Source organism: Mytilus edulis, chromosome 1, assembly GCF_963676685.1.
Source record: "Mytilus edulis chromosome 1, xbMytEdul2.2, whole genome shotgun sequence".
NCBI lineage: Eukaryota > Metazoa > Mollusca > Bivalvia > Mytilida > Mytilidae > Mytilus > Mytilus edulis.
In genome coordinates, this window is record NC_092344.1 from 102684102 (window position 1) to 102711762 (window position 27661).

General features: G+C 34.8%; 3 protein-coding genes across 3 annotated transcripts in view; 1 reads left to right on the forward strand and 2 right to left on the reverse strand.

Moving 5' to 3' along the window:
• The window catches only part of LOC139498611 (dual specificity testis-specific protein kinase 2-like), a 31542-nt gene extending 25725 nt beyond the window's left edge, over positions 1-5817 (reverse strand). Inside the window, exon 1 of the mRNA XM_071287080.1 lies at positions 5057-5817. Within this exon, the coding sequence (XP_071143181.1) occupies positions 5057-5326 (270 nt within the window). The 5' untranslated portion in view covers positions 5327-5817. The remainder of the gene's footprint in view (positions 1-5056) is intronic.
• LOC139516491 (uncharacterized) overlaps positions 1-27661 on the forward strand; it is a 735418-nt gene that overhangs the window by 435211 nt on the left and 272546 nt on the right. The gene's annotated exons all lie outside the window — the stretch shown is intronic.
• On the reverse strand, positions 13145-18176 carry LOC139498603 (uncharacterized). Its single transcript, XM_071287068.1, has 3 exons — positions 18093-18176; positions 16933-17058; positions 13145-14987 (listed from the first exon to the last, which is right to left on the reverse strand). Exons 2-3 carry the CDS (start codon positions 17044-17046, stop codon positions 13626-13628), a joined length of 1476 nt encoding a protein of 491 aa, XP_071143169.1. The 5' UTR covers positions 17047-17058; positions 18093-18176; the 3' UTR covers positions 13145-13625.

A 27661-nucleotide genomic window follows, 5' to 3' on the forward strand; every position in this document is an offset into this window, starting at 1 on the left:
AAAAATCAATAAAAATATTCCGCTTGATACCATGTTTGGATTGTAGGAAGCTTCTGTCCAAGTTTGGTAAAAAATCCTGGATAGTTTATGAATCTAATAAATGTTTTAAAAACTTTAACTGCAGACTGTAATGTTAACTGGAAGAAAAACTAAGTCCATTTATAAGTAAAATACAGATACACAGGTACAAAATATGAACAAAATTTCCTTCTAGATACTAGCTTTTGATCATAAACAAGGTTCTGTCTTAGTTTGGTACAAATAAAAAATAGTATAAGAAAGTTATCAAAATTTTTAAAAATTTAACCACAGAGTGAATGTGTTGTTTCCTGGCAGAAAAAAAGTCCATTTAAAGTAAACTATGAAAAAAATGGATTTGTCATTTTACAAAATTTACTTCTGGATACTATCTTATGATCATCAACAAGCTTCTGTTCAAGTTTGGTACAAACCAAGGATAGTATAAGAAAGTTATTTAAATTTTAAAAACTACAAGCACAGAGTGATGTAATGTTTTCCAGCAGAAAAACTAAGTCCATTTATAAGTAAAATACGGAAAAAATGGAATTTTATTTTCACAAAATTTACTTCTGGATACTATCTTATGATCATAAACAAGCTTCTGTCTAAGTTTGGTAGAAATCCAGTATGGTTTAAGAAAGTTATTAAAATTTCAAAAACTTTAACCACAGAGTGAATATTTGTGGCTGCCGCCGCCGCCGACGGAATGTAGGATCGCTTAGTCTCGCTTTTTCGACTAAAGTCGTAGGCTCGACAATAAAATCATGAAAATTGTATTTTCAAATATTGTCTGTTAATATTTTTAAGCATACATTTTGCAAATGTAAAGCAAATGTAAATGCATCCAGGACAATTTTAAAATTCATGAAAATCATGAAAATTGTATTTTCATATATTGTCTGTTAATATTTTTAAGCATACATTTTGCAAATGTAAATGCAAGTACCCCTACAAGTACAATATTGGTCAACAAATAACTACATGTGCAGTGTAATGTACATTTTGTACATTGAAAGTGATGGTTTGACCTCAAAGGACTCACTTTATTTTTTTGTCAGCCACTGAACTGCAGATAAGTATGTTGGTATAATATACAACAATTACTCTTACATAAAGTGTTAATGTTATTATATATAATGTAAAAATAGCATTCTTTGGCAGTTGGTGTAGGTGTAAAGAGAATGCTGCCAACATCAAACAAAATGCTGATTCTTTCCTCCAAACTTTTTACTAATTATCGTTTGTATCACAATAAAGCAAACTCATCAAAAATTACATTTCTAAATTATATTCTTTGCACTGAAAAATTGTGAAAAATGTATTGGGCGCTTGCTATCATATTTTATTCCTCCACATTCTGTACCTGTCTGTACAAAGTTAGGAACCTGTAATCAAGTAGTTGTTGTTTGTTACATCTTTGCAAATTTGTTTATCGCTTTACTTTTTAAGTTTTTTAACAAATATAAATTAGGCCATTATTTTTTCTCGTTTGAATTTGGTTCTTTAATCGAATCTGTCAGGGTCTTTTTTAAGCTGACTATGTGTAATGAACTTAGCTCAATGATGAAGGCCTTACAATAACCTTGAGTTGTTAATTTCTGTGCCATTTTGTCTCTTTACATAAGGTGACAACAAATTGCAATCTTCAGTGTTAATGTCTCTATCAATTTTAGATATCTTTTTTCTTGTAATTTTCATTTTCAGATCTATCTTTCTTTTCTCAAACCCCTAAACTGCCCTTTGCAGACTAACCTATAGTCATTTGATAGTTGTTAATGTCTGTGTCATTTTGGTCTCTTGTGGACAGTTGTCTCATTGACATTGGCAATCATACCACATCTTCTTTTTTATATAAAGCAATCATTCAATTTATTTAAAATATGCAATCTTACTAATCAAATTTGATAACTACCAACAGGGGGGGGGGGGGGGGTCTTTTTTTATCTAGACTACTTATCATGTTTATAGAACTATTGTCTCTTAGATACCTTTTTAAATAAATATAGTTGTACATGTCACATACAGTTATAGTAAATTAAAGAAATTAATATTATTATGCAAGAAGTAAAAAAATATATATATCTTATCTACAATAAGAAATGTTTTATTAGCTTAATTACATGTGTCTTTGTTATTTGACAGATACAAATGTAATCAACTACATGTAATTACATGTATTGAAGCTTTTTAAAAGGTGATAAAAACAATTTCACAAGTTTACCCTAATCCTGAATCCAGATTTATTAAGAGAACAATGCCTAATTATGACATTGTTGAAACTTGTAATATTTGTAACAAGTTAATATTATGTACATTTGTAATATATTATACTAGTACAAACTTTTGAAATATATATATCAAGTTCTGAAATTTGGGAAAAATACAGATTTATAAAACATACATTATTGTATGCATGTTAAATGCAAATTACTGACAATGAAAAAAACAACATATTTGATTGGTGATACATTTGTATGTTTACCCCAGTAAAGATGGTAAAGGAGTGATGGGCACATGTCTGATCCCCCTTATCCTTATATCTATTACCTGAACATACATTTGTACAATGTACATGTACACAGAGGAAGATTAAGGGGGTCGGGTAACCAGTCCCCTCCCCCTCCTAAAAATGTCTGCTCATGAATGTAAAATTGTTATCTTCATGGCATTGTCATAACAATTATCTATTCCATTTTTGTGAATAAGTGCACGTGGGAACAAAATATGTGTATACATAGTTATTTTTTTGTAAATGCTTAGTTGTCCCTATGGGTCTAACATGTACATGTACATTGTATGTCTTAATCATACACAACATTCCTAAGAATCTAGACAGTGTAAGGCTGAAAATATTTCTCTTAAAATAACACTAATACTTATCATGCTTATTCACAGGTCCAATATTCTACTACATTGTAAGTATGTCACAATTGAAAAAGATTCAGGTGGAAAGGATTAAGTCTCTGGGAGTTTCATGTATCTTTTATATATACATGTACATTTTTGTATATCAAAAAAAGAAAAGTCAACTGACAACTGAAATATTTCAAATTTCATAAAGTTTCACAAAAGTTGAACCCAGCTGCCTGCTAAATATAAAAAAATGTTAATGCATGAACACAAAACAGTTTGCTATTGGGGTACTGTACAATATTATTTCATAAAATCATGCTTCAGGCCTGTAGATTTAAAAGTTTATTGTAAATAAACATGTACACTATTAGAAGAGATTGATATTAATCCTGATAATGACTTTTTCAGGTCACTGTCAGGACTAATGTTTCTCCCTGTAACCAGCAATAGAGCATTCATTGTACATGTATGTGTTAAAATGTTAGTCTTATAGTTATAAATTTAAATATGATTTTAAATAAGTATCTTTAGAAACGTTAACTTAGAAAACACAATAGCATACATTTGTAGAAAAAAGGAATCAAGAACATGTCAATAATTAACAGAGACATAAAAATTTATGATACCTTGTACAAATGTACCTATGTAGAATGATATGTCTGTTATTCAGACATAATATATCTATTTTTTAGGCACATGTCGGCATGGAATATATATTTAAAATGAATTTCATGATCTAACGTATTTAAAATTGACTATAGGGACCATCATGACTGTACACATTGTCTGGATACAGGGTGGAAGAAGAGCAAGGATTGAAATTATGTGACAAGTCATTATTATAATTAAATTTTGTTTACCCTTTATACATTTTCAAAATGTTATTAATGCATAAAGATTAAAAATCAAAAACATGACCGTGTACACTGTAGCAGGGCCGTAACTACATTGAGGCAAATGAGGCAAATGCCTCATGTTAAAAATAAAAAAAAAAAAAAAAAATGAAACAAAAGGTTGTTTTCATATCAAATTGTTTTCACGGAAAGTGTCTTGCAAGAAGCAAGTTCTCTTCACTCTCTGGTGTATCCCCTGGATGTTTTTCATTATCCATGTTTCCATTTTCCTTTTAGTTTTCAGAGTTGATGGTCTATTGTTTGTACTTCTGTGTTCCAGGTTTGTCTTTTGTTCATTTATTGTCCTACTTTATGACTATAGTCTGAGGGTTGATTTTCATTTGTAAACTTGGTTTTGCAATGTTGCATCATGTCCACTGATGTCCAGAATTGTGCGAGAAATATATTTTAAAAACAAGCGATGCTACTCAGTGGACACAAAAAAAATTGTCCTTTCTGCATGGATAATTGAAATTGATATCGAAGAATACAAAACAGTTTGTTTTATTGTAAATAAAACTAGATAGCTGACATGGTTTGAATTAAAGTAAGGTCACATATTTCCCGGTATCAAATAATTTGAAGAAAAAAAACATTCGGCCATGTATGACCTTTTACATTGAAAGGTTAAACTTCGTTAAGTAGTGTTGAGACCCTTTAACAGATAATAAAGGAGTATGGGGACATAATCACTCACAAAGTCAATGCGTAGAAAAAATACAAATGATCAATGGTCAAAGTTTGTGTTCCTCTTCTTCATCTTGATAGTTGCCGATGGTCTTCAACAATACTTTTAAAGAATCATTAATACTGTAAAAGATCGTAAAACAAGGCGAAGATGTTCCCTAGTACGGACTTAAGCAGTACTAGTACTTAAAGTATAATACTGCAATGTCACTATATTTAAATCTAGTCATAAAAAATCACCAAAGTCTAATCAGAATACAAGACAAGAACAGACAGACAGATACGGTATTAATAATTATGAGAATTACGATTTTTGCTTTATCCTACAAATTGGTCTTTTAATGTTGTCTTTAATACCTAAAAGTCTTAAATTACAATGAATCTTTGTTTTTGCTTTGAGACCTGATTGTCGAAAAAAATATCTAAAAATTAATTATGCCGTTTCAATGCAAGAAAGAGTCTGGGAAACGCTCAGAATGCACGATTTTGCGTTATTTTTCTCAGAGCCCTCGCCCAAATTTTTTATTTTGACTCACTATTAAAAGAGGCTAGTTACGGCCCTGTGTAGGAAACAAAATACACATGCATAGTTTTACATGTACCTTGAAAACTTCTGCAAAAAATCCATGTCCTATTTTTTCATGATTAAAATCATCTAGTCTAGTAAGTGAGGAGACAGCATGTCGTAGAGCTCGACAAGATGCTCCAGGCGCACGGGATTTTAAGAGTGGAGATTCTTCCTCTACCTCTGGGAGGCTGGAGTTCAGAAGAGATTCTGACGGAGACATATCACCAAAACTACTAATAGCAATCGTTCTCGATCGTTTCATGTGGCTTCTACAATTTGTCATACTTTGACTTATATCCTTCATCACCGAATTATCTACATCTTCGTATGTTTAATATCCCTGTATGAATATAAATTTGATAGGGGAAGTTGCAGTGTGAAAACTTCCAAGGTGATTTTCCTCATTTCTTTTTCCCTATGATTAACACTGTATTTATTTATGTGAAAATGAAATCATTTTGTTATTCTAAGAATTTACAATTCACTTCAAGACAGTGTCATTGTACACAGAACGTAATCCTTTACAAAACACAACCATTTGTGTGCAGATCCTTTTCTCTTCTGACTTCATTTTTGATTGTAAACTTTCTGTTGCATTGTGGGTAGGAAGTGCTTTTATTATTTTCGCGGTAAAATATGAAATGGTAACCTTCTTTTTAACTGTAACTTCCTCCTAAGAATGAGGAAAGCCGTTTCACTATTTATGATAACCAGGAACCTCGTGTGGGGGCCAGAAACATATGAATTAGATATATATTCCCAGTTCTAACTCACAAAATTTATAAGATATCTTATATAGTGTATGACAATATCTTCAGAGATATCTTTTAAAACTGATACTGAGTAAGTTGATATGAGATATCTTATCAGTATGACTTATATAGTTTTTGAGACAGTGGCGGATCCAGAACTTTTCCTAAGGTGGGGTGGGGGGTGGGGAGCTGACTGACATAAAAGGGGGGCCGCTCCAGTCATGCTTCAATGATTCCCTATATAATCAACCAATTTTTTTCCCACGAAAGGGGGGGGGGCAGTCCCCAGCCCCCCCCCCCTGGATCCGCCTATGTGAGATATCTTATATCTGGGACTATTATACTAGTTAGTATAATCAGGGACTTTCTATACTAGTATAGTATAGAAAGTCCCTAGTATAATAGTCCCAGCTTATATCTGGTTATATAGTTTATGAGAAAATTATAAAGTTTATAAGCCATTTCCTTAGGCAGCAACCATTTGATTTTCGGGGGGGGGGGGGGGGGGCTATGGATTTTTTTGGAAAAAAAGTTTGTTGCCAGTTTTTGGAGAAAAAAATAATTTGTTTTTGACCCTGAGAAGGCGGAAAAAAAGTTTGTCCAGAAAAAAAATCCATAGCCCCCCCCCCCCCCCACCCCGAAAATCAAATGGTTGCTGCATTACATTTTCTTTATAAGCCAAGTATCTTCTAAGTTATATGAGATATCTTAAAATCATTATATAAGATATCTCATAAACTATATGAGATATCTCAAGTTACAAACTTGCACAATTGGTAATCAAAATTGGTAATTTACAATGCCACAGGTCGTTGTTTATCATGTAAAACGGCGAATACGTGCCCCCCTCCTTTGACAAAGCATCAGTAAATTTCAAATGGCCTTTAATGTCTTTAATCTAACTTTTCAGATGATTTGTTTTAAAAGAAACACTTTTTCAAGCTAAGAATATTTTGTTTTTGATGTTATCTTCATATAGAAATATCAGTATACTTCAAAAACATAAAGACCTGAACATAAACTGCAGAAAACATGGAAAGTAATGGCGAAAATGAGCACCCAACCTTAGGTCAATTCATGTGTGATTTTTAAAGGGAAGTTGCAGTGACAACATTCCATTTTGAGTTTCCTTCATAGGTCTTCATATTTATTTTTCTCAATAACAAACATTGCGTTGATTTTATGAAAATGAAATAATTTCTTACTTGTTTCAATCTGCCGATCTCTCATCGCTCCTGTTTCTGATATCAGAAACAGGAGCGATGAGAGATCGGTTTTTAATTAGATTGAGATTAGATTGAGTCTTATTATCAACAATGGAAGTTTTCGTAGTTCTAAATGTTAATTGTTTTAAACCAAAACTTAATCCTCGTTCTTAATCTTGCCATGAATCAATCATGAAATTATAAATTCACGCATTTTATACAATTTTTCTAATGAATTTGTTACATTGCTTTGACGGTTACAGAGAATTCCCAGTATAGTCTATATTAGTATAAGCTTCCGAGATAGCAATACTTTGTTGGGCCAACATTGGTGATTGATTGGCACAGTTGGTAAATAGTTGGCGTTGGCAGCACAACAAGAAACCGACGTTGGCCCAACAACACTCAGCCAACAGTTATTTTGACACTATTGGCCCCTTGTTGGCCCAACAAAACTCAGCCAACAGTTATTTTGACACTATTGGTCCCTTGTTGGCTCAACGACTTTCCACCAACTGTCATTTTGGTGTTATTGGCCCAATGTTGGCCCAACATTTTCTTACCAACTAGTACTGTTATTTTTAAAGTAGCTTGCCCAACGATATTTGACTTACGTTATCCATTGGTTCAGTGTAAGATCTTCTGACTGAAACTACTGAACCAATTTTATTCGAACTTTATTTGAATGATTCTATGTTATCATAGAGACTATAGATTGTGTTTGAAGGGCATTGAGGACTTAATAAAAAATAAAATAATAAAGTCTTCCCAAATAGGACTATTTTAAACCGTCTGTGCCAAGAGCTAGAAAATTTTTAGTATTTTGAATAATTCAAAAGTTTTCAAAACAGTATATTTATATAAAAAAAACATATCATTGATATTTCATGACAATATTGAAATATGAGCCAACATTGTGCCAACAATATGCCAACGTATTAAGTTCTTATCTCCCCGTATTATACCACAGATTTTTTTGATTTTTTTTTAGATATTATTTCAAAATGCAAACCAAAAAATGTGCTCTTCATTCTCTTTATCTAATATTTTCAAATCTGTGTAGTCATTTAAATGTATTTATCTTAATGGTTGAATAATTTTATGCACAAACAAAAAATACTTAAAACCAGCCCAAAAAAAAACAAATAAAATTTGAATATAGTTTCTGCAAGTTGTTAAACTAATCAACCGACCGTGCAAGGGCTGTATAGCCAGTCAAGGTCGTTAAAAACTTCCATTTGTTGTAACTAATCAACTCAACTCAGCTGCTCATATGACACGAGTGTAATATCACACTCTCCACATGACAGCCGAGATTGACCTGCCAATATAATATACATTGTACACTAGAGATAAATATTTCTAAATACATAACATGAAATGCATGAATAACATGTTTGACAGACTGAAGCCATCATTGGCATACTGCTGTTCGACAAACATTGGTCAAACATAATTTTAAAACTAGACGACGTTGGTAGACTGTTGGCAAATAGTTGACATTGTTGGCAGATTGTTGGCAAATAGTTAACCTTGTTGGCATACTGATGTTGGGCCAACTGAGGGCCGATGAGCAAAATGACGTTGGCCTAACATAGTTTTCCAACAGTGGCCCAACAATGTTGCCAACAGAATGCCAATATTGGCCCAACACATGTTTACTATTCTTACTACCTTGGGGTATAAATACACAATTTGATAGACAGTAATAAGGGAATACTGCTTAAAAGTCAACGAGACAAAACGATAATATTACTAGAATAGACATATATTGACTATATTTGAGATCTGATTGAGTATACAGTCCACAGATATGCTTGAAAAACCGTTCCGGACACTTGATTAAAGTGCATAGCTTGTGTCTAACCTTAAACAATGGACTGAAAGAAAATATACCGTTTTGTGCAAATGTTTTTATATATTTTTTAGCATATCATTTGAATAGTTACTTTTTTCCCCACGGAACTAGACTAACCATTTCAGTTAAGATAGATATAAGAAGATGTGGCATGAAAAATGCAGGATTAAAAAGTAAAATCACAAAAATACTGAACTTCGAGGAAAATTCAAAATGGAAAGTCCTTAATCAAATGGCAAAATCACAACCTCAAACACATCAAATGAATGGATAACAACTCATATTCCTGACTTGGTACAGGCATTTACGTGTACATGTAAAAAATGGTAGATTAAATCTGGTTATAAAGCTAGCCAAACCTCTCACTTGTATGACATTTTGTATGCCAGACTCTCGTTTCGTCTACAAAATACTCATTAGTTTCACTCGATTCGAAAAGTGAAAAAAACCCCAAATAAAGTGCGAATTTGAAGAGCATTTGAATACTTTTGTGTGCGTAAATAACAGCACACAAACTACTTGATGACAATATAAGGTATTGACAATTAACCTGAAAACTCAACATATCAAAATGTAAATACAAAGATGTCGGATCTTCTTTCACTGTACTGAATACAGAATTTATTAGTACTTAAGACTTCTTTCAAATACCCTCATTTTCCAGTGGCAGTCAAAATTTCCCCGACCATCATCCCGAATGGCGTCTATATGACGAAGACCTACCTATTGCATTTATTGTTAACTCTTTCTCGTCCTGAACATGCATGAAATACTTGCCAGTGGACGTTAAGCAACCAACAATCAATCAATCAATCTTTCAAACACTGTTATATTACTGGGTCTTTAAAATGTTCCACGAAACCTCTTTCCAAACTACCATAGTAAACATCAATTTTGGAAACAATCAAACCCGGGCTTCAGAGTTACTGCAAAACTACACACTCTTGGAAAGGTACATATGAATCCGTTGTGGCTGCTAAGACTCAGAAGATCCGTTAGAGAACAGGTAATCTAAGTCTCTTTTTTCTTGCAAAAGTATGACATTCGACGTCTTTACCTTGTATATATAGTATTCTACATTCTACGCTTAACAAAGGTTAAAAATTATTAAATCCTACTTATTTCATTAAAAAGAATGTTCAACGTGGAAAAAAATTATTTTGTTTTACAAAGGACAAATCATGCGTTGTAAAAAAAATACTGATTTAAAAAAAAAAGCTCCGACACTGAAGGTTTGTTTTATTGACAGTTTAGTTGTGACGCACTATTGGAGGACGTGTCTTAAAAAAAAAATCGGCAATTTTATGAGAACAAACTGTGCTCCTCTTTTCGCCGACTTTAGTTCCTTTATTAATCATATCGGCCATTCTTCATACACGAGTTTCCTTATATACATATATATAACTAGAAAAAGGATAAGAAGCTATCATTGCCCTTCAACCTTAATGTCCCTCTATGTAGAAGAGGGACGAAAGATACCAGAGGGACAGTCAAACTCATAAATCGAAAATAAACTGACAACGCCATGGCTAAAAATGAAAAAGACAAACAGACAAACAATAGTACACATGACACAACATAGAAAAACTAAAGAATAAGCAACACGAACCCCACCAAAAACTAGGTGCTCCGGAAGGGTAATCAGATCCTGCTCCACATGTGGCACCCGTCGTGTTGCTTATGTGATAACAAATCCGGTAAATAGTCTTATTCGGTAGGTCACATTCATGAAAGGGAAGGGGATTGTGGTTACGACGTAAGGAACATATCCGATACCATTTGTGAAACGGTTATTCCATAACGGTCGACCAACTCGTGATGGCGTCCGTAAAATTTACGAAGGGATGATTTCAACTTCACCATTTGGAACTCTTGGTTTAATAGCTTCCTTGTGAGCAGCAACTCTCTATCAAGAAAATCATGATAGGAAAAGCATGCACGGGAATATCGTATCAATTGGGAGATATATACCCCGTATGTAGGTGCTGCTGGAATGTTGCTACTTAGAAATGGAAAGTTCACAATTGGAAAGCTGAACTCATCTCTTTTGTCGTAAAGTCTTGTTTTCAACCGACCCTCATTGTCAATTTCTAGATGTAAGTCAAGATATGAGGCCGACTTAACTGTATCTGTATTATCCTTTATCTCTAGTTCGATGGGATTGATGCGTTCAACATAGGTGATGTCCTATCACTAAATAGAGCCAAGTTTGGTGAATTTGTAGAACGCATCTTTTCCATCGAAATTGAAATAAAGGAAACAACAGGAACAGTTAATATAAAAAAGGAGAAAGTCTGTCTCATATTTAGACTTAAATCCAGAAATTGTCAAAAGGGGTTGGTTGATAACAAAACTTTATATGAAAAGGGAGGATTTCTATGTAGCAAAATTCTAACAACGCTTGCATAAGCATTATACTCGAGGGGGGGCAAGGGGTTTAACTGTTATGCTGTTATGGGGCAATTTAATTCTTTGTTATCTGTTATTTTGAAAATATATTTGCTGTTAGCTGTTATTGTCTTATTCTTTGTTAGCTGTTATTGGGCTTTTAGTTTTTTTGTTATCTGTTATTGTGATAATGTATTTGCTGTTAACTGTTATTGAAAATTGGAATGTTAGCATTTTTTTTGACAGTCAATATTCGGTATAAATTGAAGATCATTGGACATTCCGGTCTACCACTACTAATATGTTTGTCCCGTATTCAGAGAAGGATTACATTAACATACCCATCACAGAAGTGAGGTCCAGGACAATTCAAGTATATCTTGTGATTATCCTTTGTAATAAATTCCATTTTTTTTATGAATATGTATTTAGAATTATCTTAATTTTTTGTATGAGAATAATGTTCCTTGTTTCCTCGACGAACATATTAAATTAAAACAATTCTTAATATGACAAAAAGGAAAACATATGGCCAGGAATATCTGACAAGGATCTCAATTAAGGACTAGGTCCTAACAACCACTTAACCTTTTATACAATATGGTACATAGACTCAGCTCTGTGATTCTTTTCAAAGCAGAACCTAATGCATTGTACAATGAAAGTTCCAACCATGTACTTGGGTCCGAAGCTGCACATAACTCATTACAAACAAAGATTTATTTCGTTTCAAGTCATTGTTTCCCTACTAAACTATGTATTATATTTACTAGTACACTTGGTACAATAAAAAACCTGATAAAAAATTGTTCAAATTAAGGCCTTTGAAAATAGTGGAATAAATTGCTTTTGGAGTGTCAAAATTCGTTTTAAGTACTTGATAAATTGCATGCTTATAATTGGTGCTTTTGATTTATCTACCCTATATACCACTTTGCATCATAGTCTTATTAAGAAAAATTCACACACCTCATTAGATGGTCATTTCGAAAAAGTCAGAATATTCAAACTCTTTTAGGTCATTTTTTTTTTAGAAAACTGAAAAAAAAACACCAATTTAATTGAATAAAAACCAGAAACTTAAAATCTAAAATTAAAAAAAAAAAAAAGGAAGCTCACGTTAATAGATATAAACAATTTCCCAAAGTTTAACGCAAATTGGTTAAAGAGTTTTTGAGTTAATATCCGACGTGTTGACAACAGACGGACAACAGTATACCATAATACGTTCCGTTAACGAGCGTATAAAAAATATTATAATATATTGAGTAGTAATTTAAACACATTCTAGATACATGAATTAATACTAAAAACATAGTCATAGAAAATGGAATGCATTACAAAGGATTATATCCGTAATTAGAAATACTGATTTGTCAAAGACCATATTATTTTAATATTTCATTTACTGTTATCTGTTTTTGCCCATTTTAATTCCTTAAATTGTTATCTGTTATGAGCCAAATCAATTTGCTGTTTTGCTGTTATTGGGACCCCCTTGCCCCCCTCTTATACATTTCTAAGTTGAAATGATATTTCAGAAGACTTCCATGATAGAGGGTTTAAGTGAACAAGGAAGCTCTTAAACCGAGGCTTTCCAAGGGGATAAAGTTGAAGCCATCTCTTTGAAAGTTTTACGAACTCCATCACGAGTTGGTTGACCGTTGTGGAATATCTATATGCCGCACATGACCACGGATACCACAATTCCACCCTCTTTGCCTCGATTGCAACATCACCGAATGGGACTTATCACTGGTTTTTTTTACCATGAATAACACAACTAGTATGATACTATCAATCGAGGAACAGAAGCATACACTGTCTAGTACAAGCAGGGTTCAGAATATTTTGTGTTATAATCTTTCATAAGAGGGAAAAACATACTGAATATTTTATGGAGTGAACAAGCCTTTTGTAGTTTTATTTTGTCCCTTGTAATTTATGTCAATCGTCGTAAATGATATGCTCTTTTACGAATGTGACTACTGGTGATCGATTACAAAGTTATGCTACCCATAGAGTGTAAGAAGTACTCTTTGGTTTAACAGTATTTGTTACAACCGTGTTTAAAAATGGTTACACTTGAGGAAACTTATCGCTGGATTGCACGTTGTCTTGTTTGTTGTGCAAGCCGAGTTAACTTCATTTCTATTGACAATTCAATAATTCCGGTCGGGGGTATATTACATACAAGTATATTAAATTATCATACATAAGATATGAGAGAGAAAAAAAAACATTTTAATCTTGTTTTCTACCCCAAAATGCCAGATGCAATGTTTAAATGTAATTATAATGTATGAAGATAACAAAGCAATTTCAGCATAGTATGTCGCAGTTGTATTTAAAATAACTTTACTGTAGCTGTTTCTCCGTTTATCAAATAAGATTTGAATTTCATAGATATTTTTTCTGTATTCCACACAACGGATATACATTACGCATTATTTTCTCTCCATCCCAAAGCATAACTGGCGCGCGATCAGTCCCTAGAGCAGTTTTTGGTCCACTACATGGAAGATCGAACCAATAACCCGAGGGTCCTATTACAACACAGTCCTCAATTCCATCATGGTCATTCGGTTGTCCACTAGTAGGATCCCAGTTACTAAATAATCCTTTGTTCTCGTCCCAATATACGTCTGTGTCTTGTGGGTTTGTAGCATTTAGCCAATGAGGTACTTTTGTTTTGGATATTATCTTTGTTGCAATGTCATTCCAGTCTTTTGTATATATTTTAGCCAGGTCTGAATACTTGTTTATATTCTTGCACCTATTTCGGGCAGTTGTTTGGTTATCGTAATAACCTATCCGAGGATAGTATACGGACCCTTTCAGAGAAAATAAACAATATTCGTCTTCAAACGGTGGAAAGGAACTACATTCGTACTGGATATTGGTTGATTTGCTTGGTATAATTTCTCCTATTACTGTTGATCTATGTATAAGACGAAGTCCGGATATTTCCGATGGAGTCTGGGTACCCGGTCCTGCTATATGTGCAACTGAAGGATTGTGTATCATCAGAAAATCCCCAGGGTCATAGTTTACAGAATAAATCAAATTAGAAGCTAATATTTTAGCATGAAAAAGATCTTGAATGTATTTTGTTTCTTCTACAGATAACTGGTTATACGGGTTGTCATTGTTATCAGAATTAAGCTGTAAATATTGACCAGATAACTTTCCCAATGCTATCATAATGGTGTCATCATTTCTAAAGGGGTGTTTATAAAGAAGAGGTATTTGAACGGAGGAATTAAATGCACTAACGAACAAAATGTTCTCAAGATACTCCCTCTCTTTGGTTGAAAACATGTCGACTATTTCTTTAAGCGGCACAATGAGAGTGGGTCCATTTGAATTGGCATGAACACAGTAAATCAGAGTGAATAAATGTGGCATCTCAAATATGTTTCCGTCTACATGCCAACCTTCTATTCCAATGCCAACAAGTCCAGCCTTGTGGTCATTAGAAAATATTCCTAGACGTGGATCTGGATTTTTATCATATTTCTTTCTGTTAATAGAAGATGTTTCTTGAAACGGTGTACCAAACAAAGAGGTAACGTGAATTTGTTTTTGCCAAGGCAGAGTCTGATTTTTAAACAATAAAAATCTGTACATATATGCTTCTTCTCTAAGATTCCTGGCACATTCATTAGAAATTGTTTTAAGATCGATTCCTTGAATTTTGGCTCCAAATGTTTTAGTTAGTGGAATGACGTCATAGTTGCAGTTTTTTGTTGTTGATAGAGACTGAAAAGATGAAAAAAAATGTTATATGGTAAACATTTCAGATATTTGGATCCTCGGTGACCATTAACCTCATAATTTCTTTTTCATAACGTTTTTGATTCGAGCGTCATGAATGCGTCTTTTGTAGACCGAACAAACGAGCGTCTATAGATAGCGTACAAACTTTGCTACAACAACTGGGTCGATGCCTCTGCTGTGGAGTTTTCCTCTCCGATGGTATCACCAGCCAAATAGTCAGCATTTCTGAGAAAAGAATTATCATTGTATGTTCTAACTATAAATTATAACCGTTTACAAAACTTTGAATTTCGCAAATTACTAAAGATTTTCTTTGCCAAAAATAGATTACCGTAGCTGTTTTTGGTAAAACCTTTTGGAGTGTTGGTTCTTATATATGTGCTCTTCAACTGCGTACCTTATGTGGCCTTTTATACTTTTTTAAACGAGCGACACATGTGAAGCTTTTGTAGAAAAAACGCGCATCTGGCGTACAAAATATTGATCCTGGTATCTATGATGAGTTAGTGTTATCAAAGTTTCGAGTGTTTCTTACGTTAACATGCACATATGGAACTCAAAATGATTTCCTAGATTATATTTGTTTAATATCGTTTTAGATGAACAAGTAAAGGTATAAGAGTATCGAACAACTATGGCAAGCCGTTCTCGTCAAAGCTATGTTTAAACCATTTTTCGAAAAATTTACACACTGAGAACTACAACAAAGCACACTGAAATTTAAAAACTTCAAAACGCACATTGAGAATTGATGATTACACACTGAGAATGGAAAATTACACACTGAGAATTAAAAATTACACACTGAGATTTCATAAAGACGCACTGAGATTACAAAAATGAAAAACGCACACTGAGATTTGAAAATTACTCACTGAGAATTGAAAATTACACACTGAGATTTCAAAAAGACACACTGAGAATAAATAAACTGAAAACACACACTGAGAATTTGAAATTACACACTGAGAATTTAAAATTACACACTGAGATTTGTGCGCACTTTTTATGCGCACATATCTAATTAGCATACTTATCTGAATCTATTACAAGCTTAAATTTACAACAAGGGGACAAAACTCGTTAGTCCTTCGATTTGGCTCCAAATTATTAATAAAAAAAAACTTTAGAAATACAAGAACAAGAAAAATACCCACTTACTCTTATTACAAAATATAACAAAATGGTGAAAAACTTTATTAAAATTATAAGAAAACATTGGAACAATCTGCAAAAGAATGCAGTGAAATGTCTATTATAGCATATAAACGTAACAAAAATATAAAAGTTTAACTAGCGAAATCAGGGAAACAGTTGGAAGACTTTGAAAAGGGATACATGTTTAATTACTGGTAGTAATGATCTGAATTATAGGCAACAAACTTATGAATATGAGCGATGTTAAGTCTTGAAATTTAATACGAATGTTGGTTGAAGGAATCGCATTTCATTATAATGACAAGAGTTCTTGAGATCAAGATATAAATCTGTTGAATTATTCATTTCATGAATTTTCATTAGTATTTTGTATATTAATCTCAGTGCGTATTTTTGAAATCTCAGTGTGTAATTAAAACAATTCTCAGTGTGTGTTTTTCAATTGATTTCATCTCAGTGTGTCTTTTTTAAATCTCAGTGTGTAATTTTGAATTCTCAGTGTGTGTGGGGTTTTTTTTATATCTCAGTGTGTAATTTCGATTTCTCAGTGTGTTATTTTAGGTTTTTAATTCTCAGTGTATATTTTTTTCGAAAAAAGGGTTTAAACATAATTTTGACGAGAACGGCTTGCCATTAACAACAGATTATTTAACAATGCTCTAGTTTAATGCTGTTACTTTTCTTTTTTCTTTGTTTTCAGAGTCAAGAATATTGCAAATAAACAGTCTTGTAATATGCTGCACAAAATAAAAATAAAAAGCCTACTTACTTCATAACAATGGTCACTATTGTCTTTGTTGCACGTATCATGATTTACATCATTCCCATGACCAGTCGGTATAATACAAAGGCATATCAAAAGTAAAGGATTGATATAATCCATTATGATTTACAACTGAAAAAAAACCATGACAATCATAAATTAAAAAAAGGAGATTAACTTAAATAAATTATCGAAACGATTCAGCGTAATTTTTTTTTTATATATCAAAACAATATTTGATTCACTATTCAACCGTTTTAATTTTAGAGTCATTAATGAGTCCTTATGAGTCTTACTGCCCACCCAAAACCGGGTACAACATATTGAGCAGTGTCTGCTTACCCTTCCGCATTACCGTAGATCACCCTTGTTTTTTGTTTTAAAAAAAAATAAATGTATACCCTGCGCAATGCAAATTTTGATCTTTTGCTTCTTATCTCAAAATGCAAAATTGATTGATTGATTGGTTATTGGTGTTTTGAAGCCACTATTTGCGCTACTTTTGGGCTATTTAATTTTTTATTGGTGGAAGAAGCCTGAGTGTGCGGAGAAAAACAACCGACCTTCGATAGGAAAACTGACAATCCTAGTCAATTAAGATTGGAGTTGAGTGTACCAACACGAGCGGTGTTCGAATTCACAACTTCATAGCCGAGTGATTACAATAGTTGAACTACTTAGACCACTTGGCCATCGAGGTCCCTCAAAACGAAAGGTGAGTGTCACCTTTGAACACAGTTTCATATAAAACTTTATGTGAAAGAAAACGAAATAGCGCCAAAGCATCAGGTGGGGCACAACCAATACATAAACTCAGTGATAATAACACAGTCAAACAGTTATTAATTTCTATCCACACTGATCTGTGTCCACACTATGTAGCTTTAAAATGTGATTTGGTTTGCACTTCAAACTGTTTGTAAGTTAGTGAAAAAATGTCCTGTATTTATGGATACCAACAGATGAATATCTTTATTTTTTGAAAAGTCTATGAATGACAAAAAAGAAAAGCTTCTGTGAAAATTTGGTCATATCTAATGACCTTTTTTGCAACTTCATGCGTAGACTTTTGAGCGCGTATCTTTTTGTTTTATATCTTGTAAAAAATCAAATACTCTGGTATTGTTTCTGCTTCTCGGTTGTTGAAATAACGGCATGAAACTTACCTTGACCAGATTTATTAGTTACTGTGTTATGTAATGACTATGGCGGGTACATTATCTGGAGTCAACAAGTATGCTGTATTATCGTTAAATTAAAGTAAATAAGACCTATTAAACTACAGATATAATCTTGTCACTAGTCCATAAAAACATACAGATGTATATTTCATTTACCAGAATTATACCATGACATATTACTTTGGTATAAGTTCCTTTTTTTTAAGTAATTAAAAATCAAGTGTTGACTAGGGGTACAGAAATAAGATAACCTCTTGAAGATGAAAAGATGTAGTATGATTTCTAATGAGACGATAATTCAACATGAAGAGACAATATTTTTATAGGTTGTAAACAGCTATATACCGCATAGAACTACCTCTAACAATACCATATAAAGGCCAAGTAAAACACATTCTAAATATATAAAAGAGTAGTTGGTTTGGCTGTGCAGTCATGATGTATAAATAAACACTAGAACACACCCGTGATATTGCGGGTCCGTGACTGAATTAAAGTATTTAACTATGCGTAAGCCTTATTTTAGTAATGGTATTGTCATCTGATAAAGTCGTGCCGATTATAAGATACACAGTTTTCTCTGCTTTCAAATCTTTCTGTTTGAACCCGTCGACCTGGAACTTTTCAATTATTGGTAATAATCAGGTCCTGGAATTGAGTATTTTTTAATCAACAGCATTGTCAAATAATGTTCAAATCTTTGATTCGCTGTTTTACGTCATGCCCGCTAACAAATTGAAAACTCGGTACCTATACGCCTTAGTCCAAATTTTTGTATTCGTATTGTTATCTTAGAAAGTCTTACCAATTAAAAAACTACAATAGGGAACAATTTGACAATGATTGAATTTAGTTGTGTCGACTTTGTGATTATGACCCGTGTATATAGTAAAATCAAATACACTATTTGGTGGTGCGCCTATTAGATGCGGAACGTACAGATAAGGTAATAGGTAACAGGTGATTATACTATTGGTATCGGTACCGGATTCGACCCGGAACTTGTTAATGATTGGCAATATTAATTATGTGGAAAACAAAAGGGTCTGGAGTGGTGTAATTTTTAATCTACACAGTTGTCCTATATTAGCTATATATAAAGTTGATTTCTTTGATATGTCGTTTTTACCTGATGCCGGCTGATAAATTGGACCTCGTAATTTTAGTATTATAGATATGATAGCCACGTCCGTCCGGACACGTTAAATCCGGCGTAGGGCGTTTATGGCTGACAATGAAGAAAGTAAATATGAAAATATTAAGAATTCTGTAGTCAACCAACTAGCACTTTTCAGCCATTTTTTTTAATCTTTTTTATTGTTAGTGTTTAAAGACTTTCTAAAATAGCCTGAAGAGAGGGTTTGCATGCATTTTGTTGGAAAAAAAGAAGGGGGATTTTGATTGTTAAACTTTGTTTAGACTATTTCATCCTCAACCATTGTTGTAAAGCTCAACCAGGACCAAGAGCAGGATTTATAGATATTCAAAATATTCGTTTTGTTCTCAACTAACCTTCATTGTCAATTACTAGATATAAGTAAACATACGAGACCAGCGGCTAAACTGTATTTGTTGTATTTTTTATTTCAAGTTCTCTCCAATAGAAGCGTTCAACATAGTCAACAAACTTTTTAGTGAAGGGACAGTATCTATGTAGCAGAACGTAAAGTTAAAGGACAATTCTAGCTTCGTTTCATTCTTCGGAAGCTCATGTATGAAGGGCGGAAAATTTGGACTGCCATTGTTAAATGATGCTATGTTTCTGCTTCTGCCAAATAATGGCCACAATCAACGAACTGATTATACTGCCATGGTTTGGTGCGCATATTAGACCACCCCCTCCCCCCAAAATTTTGAAATTTAATTCAGCTTTGTCATCGAGGCTTTAAAGGCCTCGACTAACGGAGCTGATACGACCCCAGGGGGAAGAGCGTTCCAATCCAGAATGGTTCTTGGGAAGACTGAGTGTTTAATTCCTATAATCACATGATGCTGCTGGTACTTGGAAGGATTTGTCATGCATGTTTCGTGACAGTCTTTTCGGTGGTATTAGACGACCTTCCTTTGATATGGCCACTTTGTTGTTTTCTATTTTGAATAGCATTGTGAGTCTCGCTTCTTTCCTTCTTTGTTCAAGTGATGTCCATTTGAGATGTTGTAGCATCAGATTAACGCTGGAGTGGTTATGATGTTTGTTGGATACGTAGCGAGCTCCTCTTCTTTGTACCATCTCAAGTCTGTCAGTCTCTGTCTTGAGATATGGATCCCATACCGGACTGGCATATTCTACAATTGGACGTACCAATGTTTCATATGCATTCTCCTTCACTGTAGTTGATCCTATATTTAAATTTCTTTTTAGGAAACCAATTGTTCGATTTGCCTTGTTAAAAATGTTATTCACATGTTCATTCCATCTGAGATCGGATGTAAATGTGCAGCCTAGGTATTTTGCACTACTGACTGACTGAAGAATTTGACCATGTAGGCTGTATGAAGTTGCAATTGTGTTGTTTTTCCTGCTGATGGTAAGTACATTGCATTTGTCAGGATGGAATGACATTTTCCATTTTGATTCCCATGTTCCAAGTTTGTTCAGATCTAGCTGTAAATCATGTGCATCTTTGTCTGGTGATATCGTGAGGTATGCTACTGTGTCATCTGCAAATAGTCGGACTGTAGATTTAATTCCATCTGGCATGTCGTTAATGTAGAACAGGAATAATGAAGGCCCAAGTACTGAGCCTTGGGGTACTCCCGACTCTACATCAATATGAGATGAACTTTCTCCATCCACAACTACTGCTTGGGTTCTTTTAGACAGGAAACTAGCGATCCACTTATTTACAATGCCTCGGATACCATAGCGTTCCAACTTATGCATCAGGAGACTGTGACCAACCTTATCGAAGGCTTTCGAAAAGTCCATAATGAGAACATCCGTTTGCTTTCCTGCGCTCATGTTGTTGGTGATGTCATCCACAAATTAAATCAGCTGGGTTTCGCATGATCTTTTGCTACGAAATCCGTGTTGTAATGGATATAGAATGTTGTGGAGATCTGCATGTTTCATAATATGACTAGTTATTATGTGTTCCATGCGTTTACAGCAGATGCATGTCAGAGATATTGGTCGATAATTCTCTGCCTTGTATCTCTCTCCTTTCTTGAAGACTGGACTTACGTTGGCGTTTTCCCAGTCAGATGGTACCTCCCCAGTATTAAGTGATGTTGTAAAGATGATAGTTAGAATTGGCGCTATCTCGGTTGCAAGTTCTTTTAGTATTCTTGGTTTTAGATTGTCTGGTCCTGAAGCTTTATTTGGATTTATTTTTGTAAGAAGTTTCAGCACTCCATTTTCTGTAATGATTAGATCCTCAGCAGAAGGGTATTGACCTGGCATGTTACAACAATATTTGAATTTTTCTGGACTATATGTTTCCTTGGAAGAGAATGCAGACTGAAACTGCTTGTTCAACTTCAGAATTGTAGCTTGGTCCACAAGATGCGAGTGTAGTACTCCATCACTACGTAGTGGTGCCACGCCGCTGCTATCAGTCTTCATATGTTTTATGTAAGTCCAGAATCGTTTCATATTGCTATGTTGTTGGGTTTCTTCTTTAGGTGATGGGCGTCAAGTTGGTTACCTATTCCCTATTCCCTATTCGTTACCTATTCCCTATTCCCTATTCGTTGCCTATTCGTTACCTATTCCCTATTCCCTATTCGTTACCTATTCCCTATTCCCTATTCGTTACCTATTCGTTACCTATTCCCTATTCCCTATTCGTTACTTATTTGATTTTAAATATCCTTCCCCCTTTTTAATTATGGCATGGAATAGTTTAATATGGCTGCCGTTACCATGGAAACGGCACAATTGTGAAAAAAATGAGCTTTTGGTTTTTGGTGAACTGTTTGGATATGCTTCAACTCAGAATCATCATATTTTAAAACAATGTAGGTGCCCACTATATACAGGTGTTGGATGATTTTGGCGATCATTGGAACTACTATGTTGCCATGGAAACTACACCAAAATTTTCAAAATTCTCAAAATGCTCAAAACTTCATGAAACTTCACAGTAATGATGAGCAACATTGGAGTTGGAATTTCCAAAATAGGTCTTGTTACCATGGAAACAATGCAAAAAGGTCAAACATTTCAAAAATAAGAATTTTCCGCAAACTGGATGAAACTTTACAGGAATGGGAACTGGCATAGGCAGAGTTGGATTTTGAAGTTAGAATTTTCAAAATGGCCGCCGTAACCATGGAAACAGCAAAAATATCAAAAATTCAAAATGTTCAAACTTAATGAAACTTTGCAAAAATGTTACTAGACATCTGTAGATGCTCTCTTTGACTTTGGAATTGTCAAAATGGCTGTCGCTCACCTGGTAATAGGGGGAAGGGGTGCCTTCCGTTATTGCTAGCAATTACAAATCTAGTTGTTAATAGTCTTACATATGGTAATAGTTCTGAATTGGTTGAGGTAAAATGATCTTTTTATGACCTATTTATATGTGTTTGTGCTCAACCGATCCTTTTACTTCATGTTCGATACGCATTTGTTCCTTACTTGTTTTTTATACGTTCTACCTTTTAACTGCTTTATGTCCGTATGTTTGAAGATGGATCTTGGTTCGACGGGATGAAATCACCGTGTTAGCGCTTGCGTAAAAACGAAGATGTGGTATGATTACCAATGAGACAACACTCCACATTAGACCAAAATGACACAGAAATTATCAACTATAGTTCACTGTACGGCCTTCAACAATGAGCATAGCCCAAACCGTGTAGTCACCTATAAAAGGCCCAGACATGACAACCTCATACAATTCAAACAACAAAACTGACGGCCGTATTTCATATACAAAAAAATAAACGGAAATATGTAACACAAAAACAAACGATAACTACTTAATTTCAGGCTCTTGTCTAGGGACAGGCACATACTTACATAATGTGGTAGAGTTAAACATGTAAGCAGGGTGTACATCGTTTCGGAGCATGCTATTACCTTGTTTAATTCGTTCCATCACTCGCTTATAATTCGCTTATAATACGTGTATCTTACGTTGCACCTTTTAAAACATGATTTTCAATTGTTTTGTTGTCTCTGGTGGAAGATTTGGGCTCTTAGAGGTGATATAACTCTATAAGTGCATTTGTATCCGTTCCAGCGGTCGGATAATACCCTGTTAAATATTCGTTACTAATTCGCTTTTAAAAAGTTTGTACGTTGCACCTTTTAGAAAAGGATTTCCAATTGTGTTCATATCTCTGGTGGTAATAATGTGTTCTTATAGATGAAATACCCCTATAAGCGCATATGTACTCGTTCCAGCGATCGGTTAATACCCTGTTACCTATTCGTTACCTATTCGTTACCTATTCACTTATAGTACGTTTGTTGTACGTTTCACCTGTTAGAAAAGGATTTTCAATTATGTCCAGGTCTCAGACGGTAACAATGTGTTCGTAGAGATGAAATGACCCCATTAGAGCGCATGAACCCGTTCCAGCGCTCGCTTAATACCCTGTTACCTATTCGTTACCTATTCACTTATAATACGTTTGTTGTATGTTGCACCTTTTAGAAAAGGATTTTTAATTGTCTCTATGTCTTTTGTGGTAACAATGTGTTCTTAGAGATGAAATTACCCTATTAGCGCGCATGTACCCGTTCCAGCGCTCGGTTAATACCCTGTTACCTATTCGTTACCTATTCGTTACCTATTCACTTATAATACGTTTGTTCTACGTTGCACCTTTCAAAAAAGGATTTTCAATGGTGTCCGTGTCTCTGGTGGTAACAATGTGTTCTTAGAGATGAAATGACCCTATAAGCGCATGTACCCGTTCCAGCGCTCGATAAATACCCTGTTACCTATTCGTTACCTATTCACTTATAATACGTTTGTTGTACGTTGCACCTTTTAGAAAAGGATTTTTAATTCAGTTCATATCTCTGGTGGTAATAATGTGTTCTTTTAGATGAAATACCCCTATTAGCGCGTATGTACTCGTTCCAGCGCTCAGTTAATACCCTGCTTCTTATTCGTTCCTTATTTGCTTTTAATGCACCAGGTATACGTTGCACCTTGAAATAAATCGTTTTTTAATTGTGTTCATGTCTCTGGTGGTAACAATGTGTTCTTAGAGATGAAATAACCCTATTAGAGCGCACGAACCCGTTCCAGCGCTCGTTTAATACCCTATTACCTATTCGTTACCTATTCGTTACCTATTCACTTATAATACGTTTGTTGTATGTTGCACCTTTTAGAAAAGGATTTTTAATTGTCTCCATGTCTCTTGTGGTAACAATGTGTTCTTAGAGATGAAATTACCCTATTAGCGCGCATGTACCCGTTCCAGCGCTCGGTGAATACCCTGTTACCTATTCGTTACCTATTCGTTACCTATTCACTTATAATACTTTTGTTGTATGTTGCACCTTTTAGAAAAGGATTTTTAATTGTCTCCATGTCTCTGGTGGTAACAATGTGTTCTTAGAGATGAAATGACCCTATTAGCGTGCATGTACCCGTTCCAGCGCTCGATAAAAACCCTGTTACCTATTCGTTACCTATTCACTTATATTACGTTTGTTGTACGTTGCATCTTTTAGAAAAGGATTTTTAATTCAGTTCATATCTCTGGTGGTAATAATGTGTTCTTTTAGATGAAATACCCCTATTAGCGCATATGTACTCGTTCCAGCGCTCAGTTAATACCCTGCTTCTTATTCGTTCCTTATTTGCTTTGAATGCACGAGGTATACGTTGCACCTTGAAATAAATCGTTTTTTAATTGTGTTCATGTCTCCGGTGGAACGGGTACATGAGCGCTAATAGGGTAATTTCATCTCTAAGAACACATTGTTACCACCTGAGACATGGACATAATTGAAAATCCTTTTCTAACAGTTGAAACGTCAAAAAAAAATGTATTATATGCGAATAGGTAACGAATAGGTAACGAATAGGTAACAGGGTATTAACCGAGCGCTGGAACGGGTACATGCGCGCTAATAGGGTAATTTCATCTCTAAGAACACATTCTTACCACCAGAGACCTGAACACAATTAAAAAACGATTTATTTCAAGGTGCACCGTATACCCCGCGCATTAAAAGCGAATAGGTAACGAATAGGTAACAGGTTATTTACCGAGCGCACGAACGGGTACATGCGCTCTAATGGGGTCATTTCATCTCTAAGAACACATTGTTACCGTCTGAGACCTGGACATAATTGAAAATCCTTTTCTAACAGGTGAAACGTATAAAAAATGTATTATAAGCGAATAGGTAACGAATAGGTAACAGGGTATTAACCGAGCGCTGGAACGGGTACATGCGCGCTGATAGGGTAATTTCATCTCTAAGAACACATTCTTACCACCAGAGACCTGAACACAATTAAAACACGATTTATTTCAAGCTGCAGCGTATACCCCGCGCATTAAAAGCGAATAGGTAACGAATAGGTAACGAATGGGTAACAGGGTATTAACCGAGCGCTGGAACGGGTACATGCGCTCTAATGGGGTCATTTCATCTCTAAGAACACATTGTTACCACCAGACATGAACACAATTAAAACACGATTTATTTCAAGTTGCAGCGTATACCCCGCGCATTAAAAGCGAATAGGTAACGAATAGGTAACAGGTTATTTACCGCGCGCTGGAACGGGTACATGCGCTCTAATGGGGTCATTTCATCTCTAAGAACACATTGTTACCGTCTGAGACCTGGACATAATTGAAAATCCTTTTCTAACAGGTAAAACGTATAAAAAAATGTATTATAAGCGAATAGGTAACGAATAGGTAACGAATAGGTAACGAATAGGTAACAGGGTATTAACCGAGCGCTGGAACGGGTACATGCGCGCTAATAGGGTAATTTCATCTCTAAGAACACATTGTTACCACCAGACATGAACACAATTAAAACACGATTTATTTCAAGTTGCAGCGTATACCCCGCGCATTAAAAGCGAATAGGTAACGAATAGGTAACAAGATTATTTACCGAGCACTGGAACGGGTACATGAGCGCTAATAGGGTAATTTCATCTCTAAGAACACATTGTTACCACCTGAGACATGAACACAATTAAAACACGATTTATTTCAAGTTGCAGCGTATACCCCGCGCATTAAAAGCGAATAGGTAACGAATAGGTAACGAATGGGTAACAGGGTATTAACCGAGCGCTGGAACGGGTACATGCGCGCTAATAGGGTCATTTCATCTCTAAGAACACATCCTTACCACCAGAGACCTGAACACAATTAAAACACGATTTATTTCAAGGTGCACCGTATACCCCGCTCATTAAAAGCGAATAGGTAACGAACAGGTAACAGGTTATTTACCGAGCGCTGGAACGGGTACATGCGCTCTAATGGGGTCATTTCATCTCTAAGAACACATTGTTACCACCAGACATGAACACAATTAAAACACGATTTATTTCAAGTTGCAGCGTATACCCCGCGCATTAAAAGCGAATAGGTAACGAATAGGTAACAGGTTATTTACCGAGCGCTGGAACGGGTACATGCGCTCTAATGGGGTCATTTCATCTCTAAGAACACATTGTTACCGTCTGAGACCTGGACATACTTGAAAATCCTTTTCTAACAGGTAAAACGTATAAAAAAATGTATTATAAGCGAATAGGTAACGAATAGGTAACAGGGTATTAACCGAGCGCTGGAACGGGTACATGCGCGCTAATAGGGTAATTTTATCTCTAAGAACACATTCTTACCACCAGAGACCTGAACACAATTAAAACACGATTTATTTCAAGGTGCACCGTATACCGCGCGCATTAAAAGCGAATAAGTAACGAATAGGTAACAGGTTATTTACCGAGCGCTGGAACGGGTACATGCGCTCTAATGGGGTCATTTCATCTCTAAGAACACATTGTTACCACCAGACATGAACACAATTAAAACACGATTTATCTCAAGGTGCAGCGTATACCCCGCGCATTAAAAGCGAATAGGTAACGAATAGGTAACAGGTTATTTACCGAGCGCTGGAACGGGTACATGCGCTCTAATGGGGTCATTTCATCTCTAAGAACACATTGTTACCACCTGAGACATGGACATAATTGAAAATCCTTTTCTAACAGGTGAAACGTATAAAAAAATGTATTATAAGCGAATAGGTAACGAATAGGTAACGAATAGGTAACGAATAGGTAACAGGGTATTAACCGAGCGCTGGAACGGGTACATGCGCGCTAATAGGGTCATTTCATCTCTAAGAACACATTCTTACCACCAGAGACCTGAACACAATTAAAAAATGATTTATTTCAAGGTGCACCGTATACCCCGCGCATTAAAAGCGAATAAGTAACGAATAGGTAACAGGTTATTTACCGAGCGCTGGAACGGGTACATGCGCTCTAATGGGGTCATTTCATCTCTAAGAACACATTGTTACCACCAGACATGAACACAATTAAAACACGATTTATTTCAAGTTGCAGCGTATACCCCGCGCATTAAAA

Excerpts from the sequence above, each read along its gene's own strand:
- LOC139498603 (XM_071287068.1), bottom strand. The coding sequence starts at position 17,046 with ATGGATTATATCAATCCTTTACTTTTGATATGCCTTTGTATTATACCG. Across the intron at positions 14,988-16,932 it reads ATAGTGACCATTGTTATGAA|TCTCTATCAACAACAAAAAA; the intron begins GTAAGTAGGCTT and ends TCATCTTTTCAG.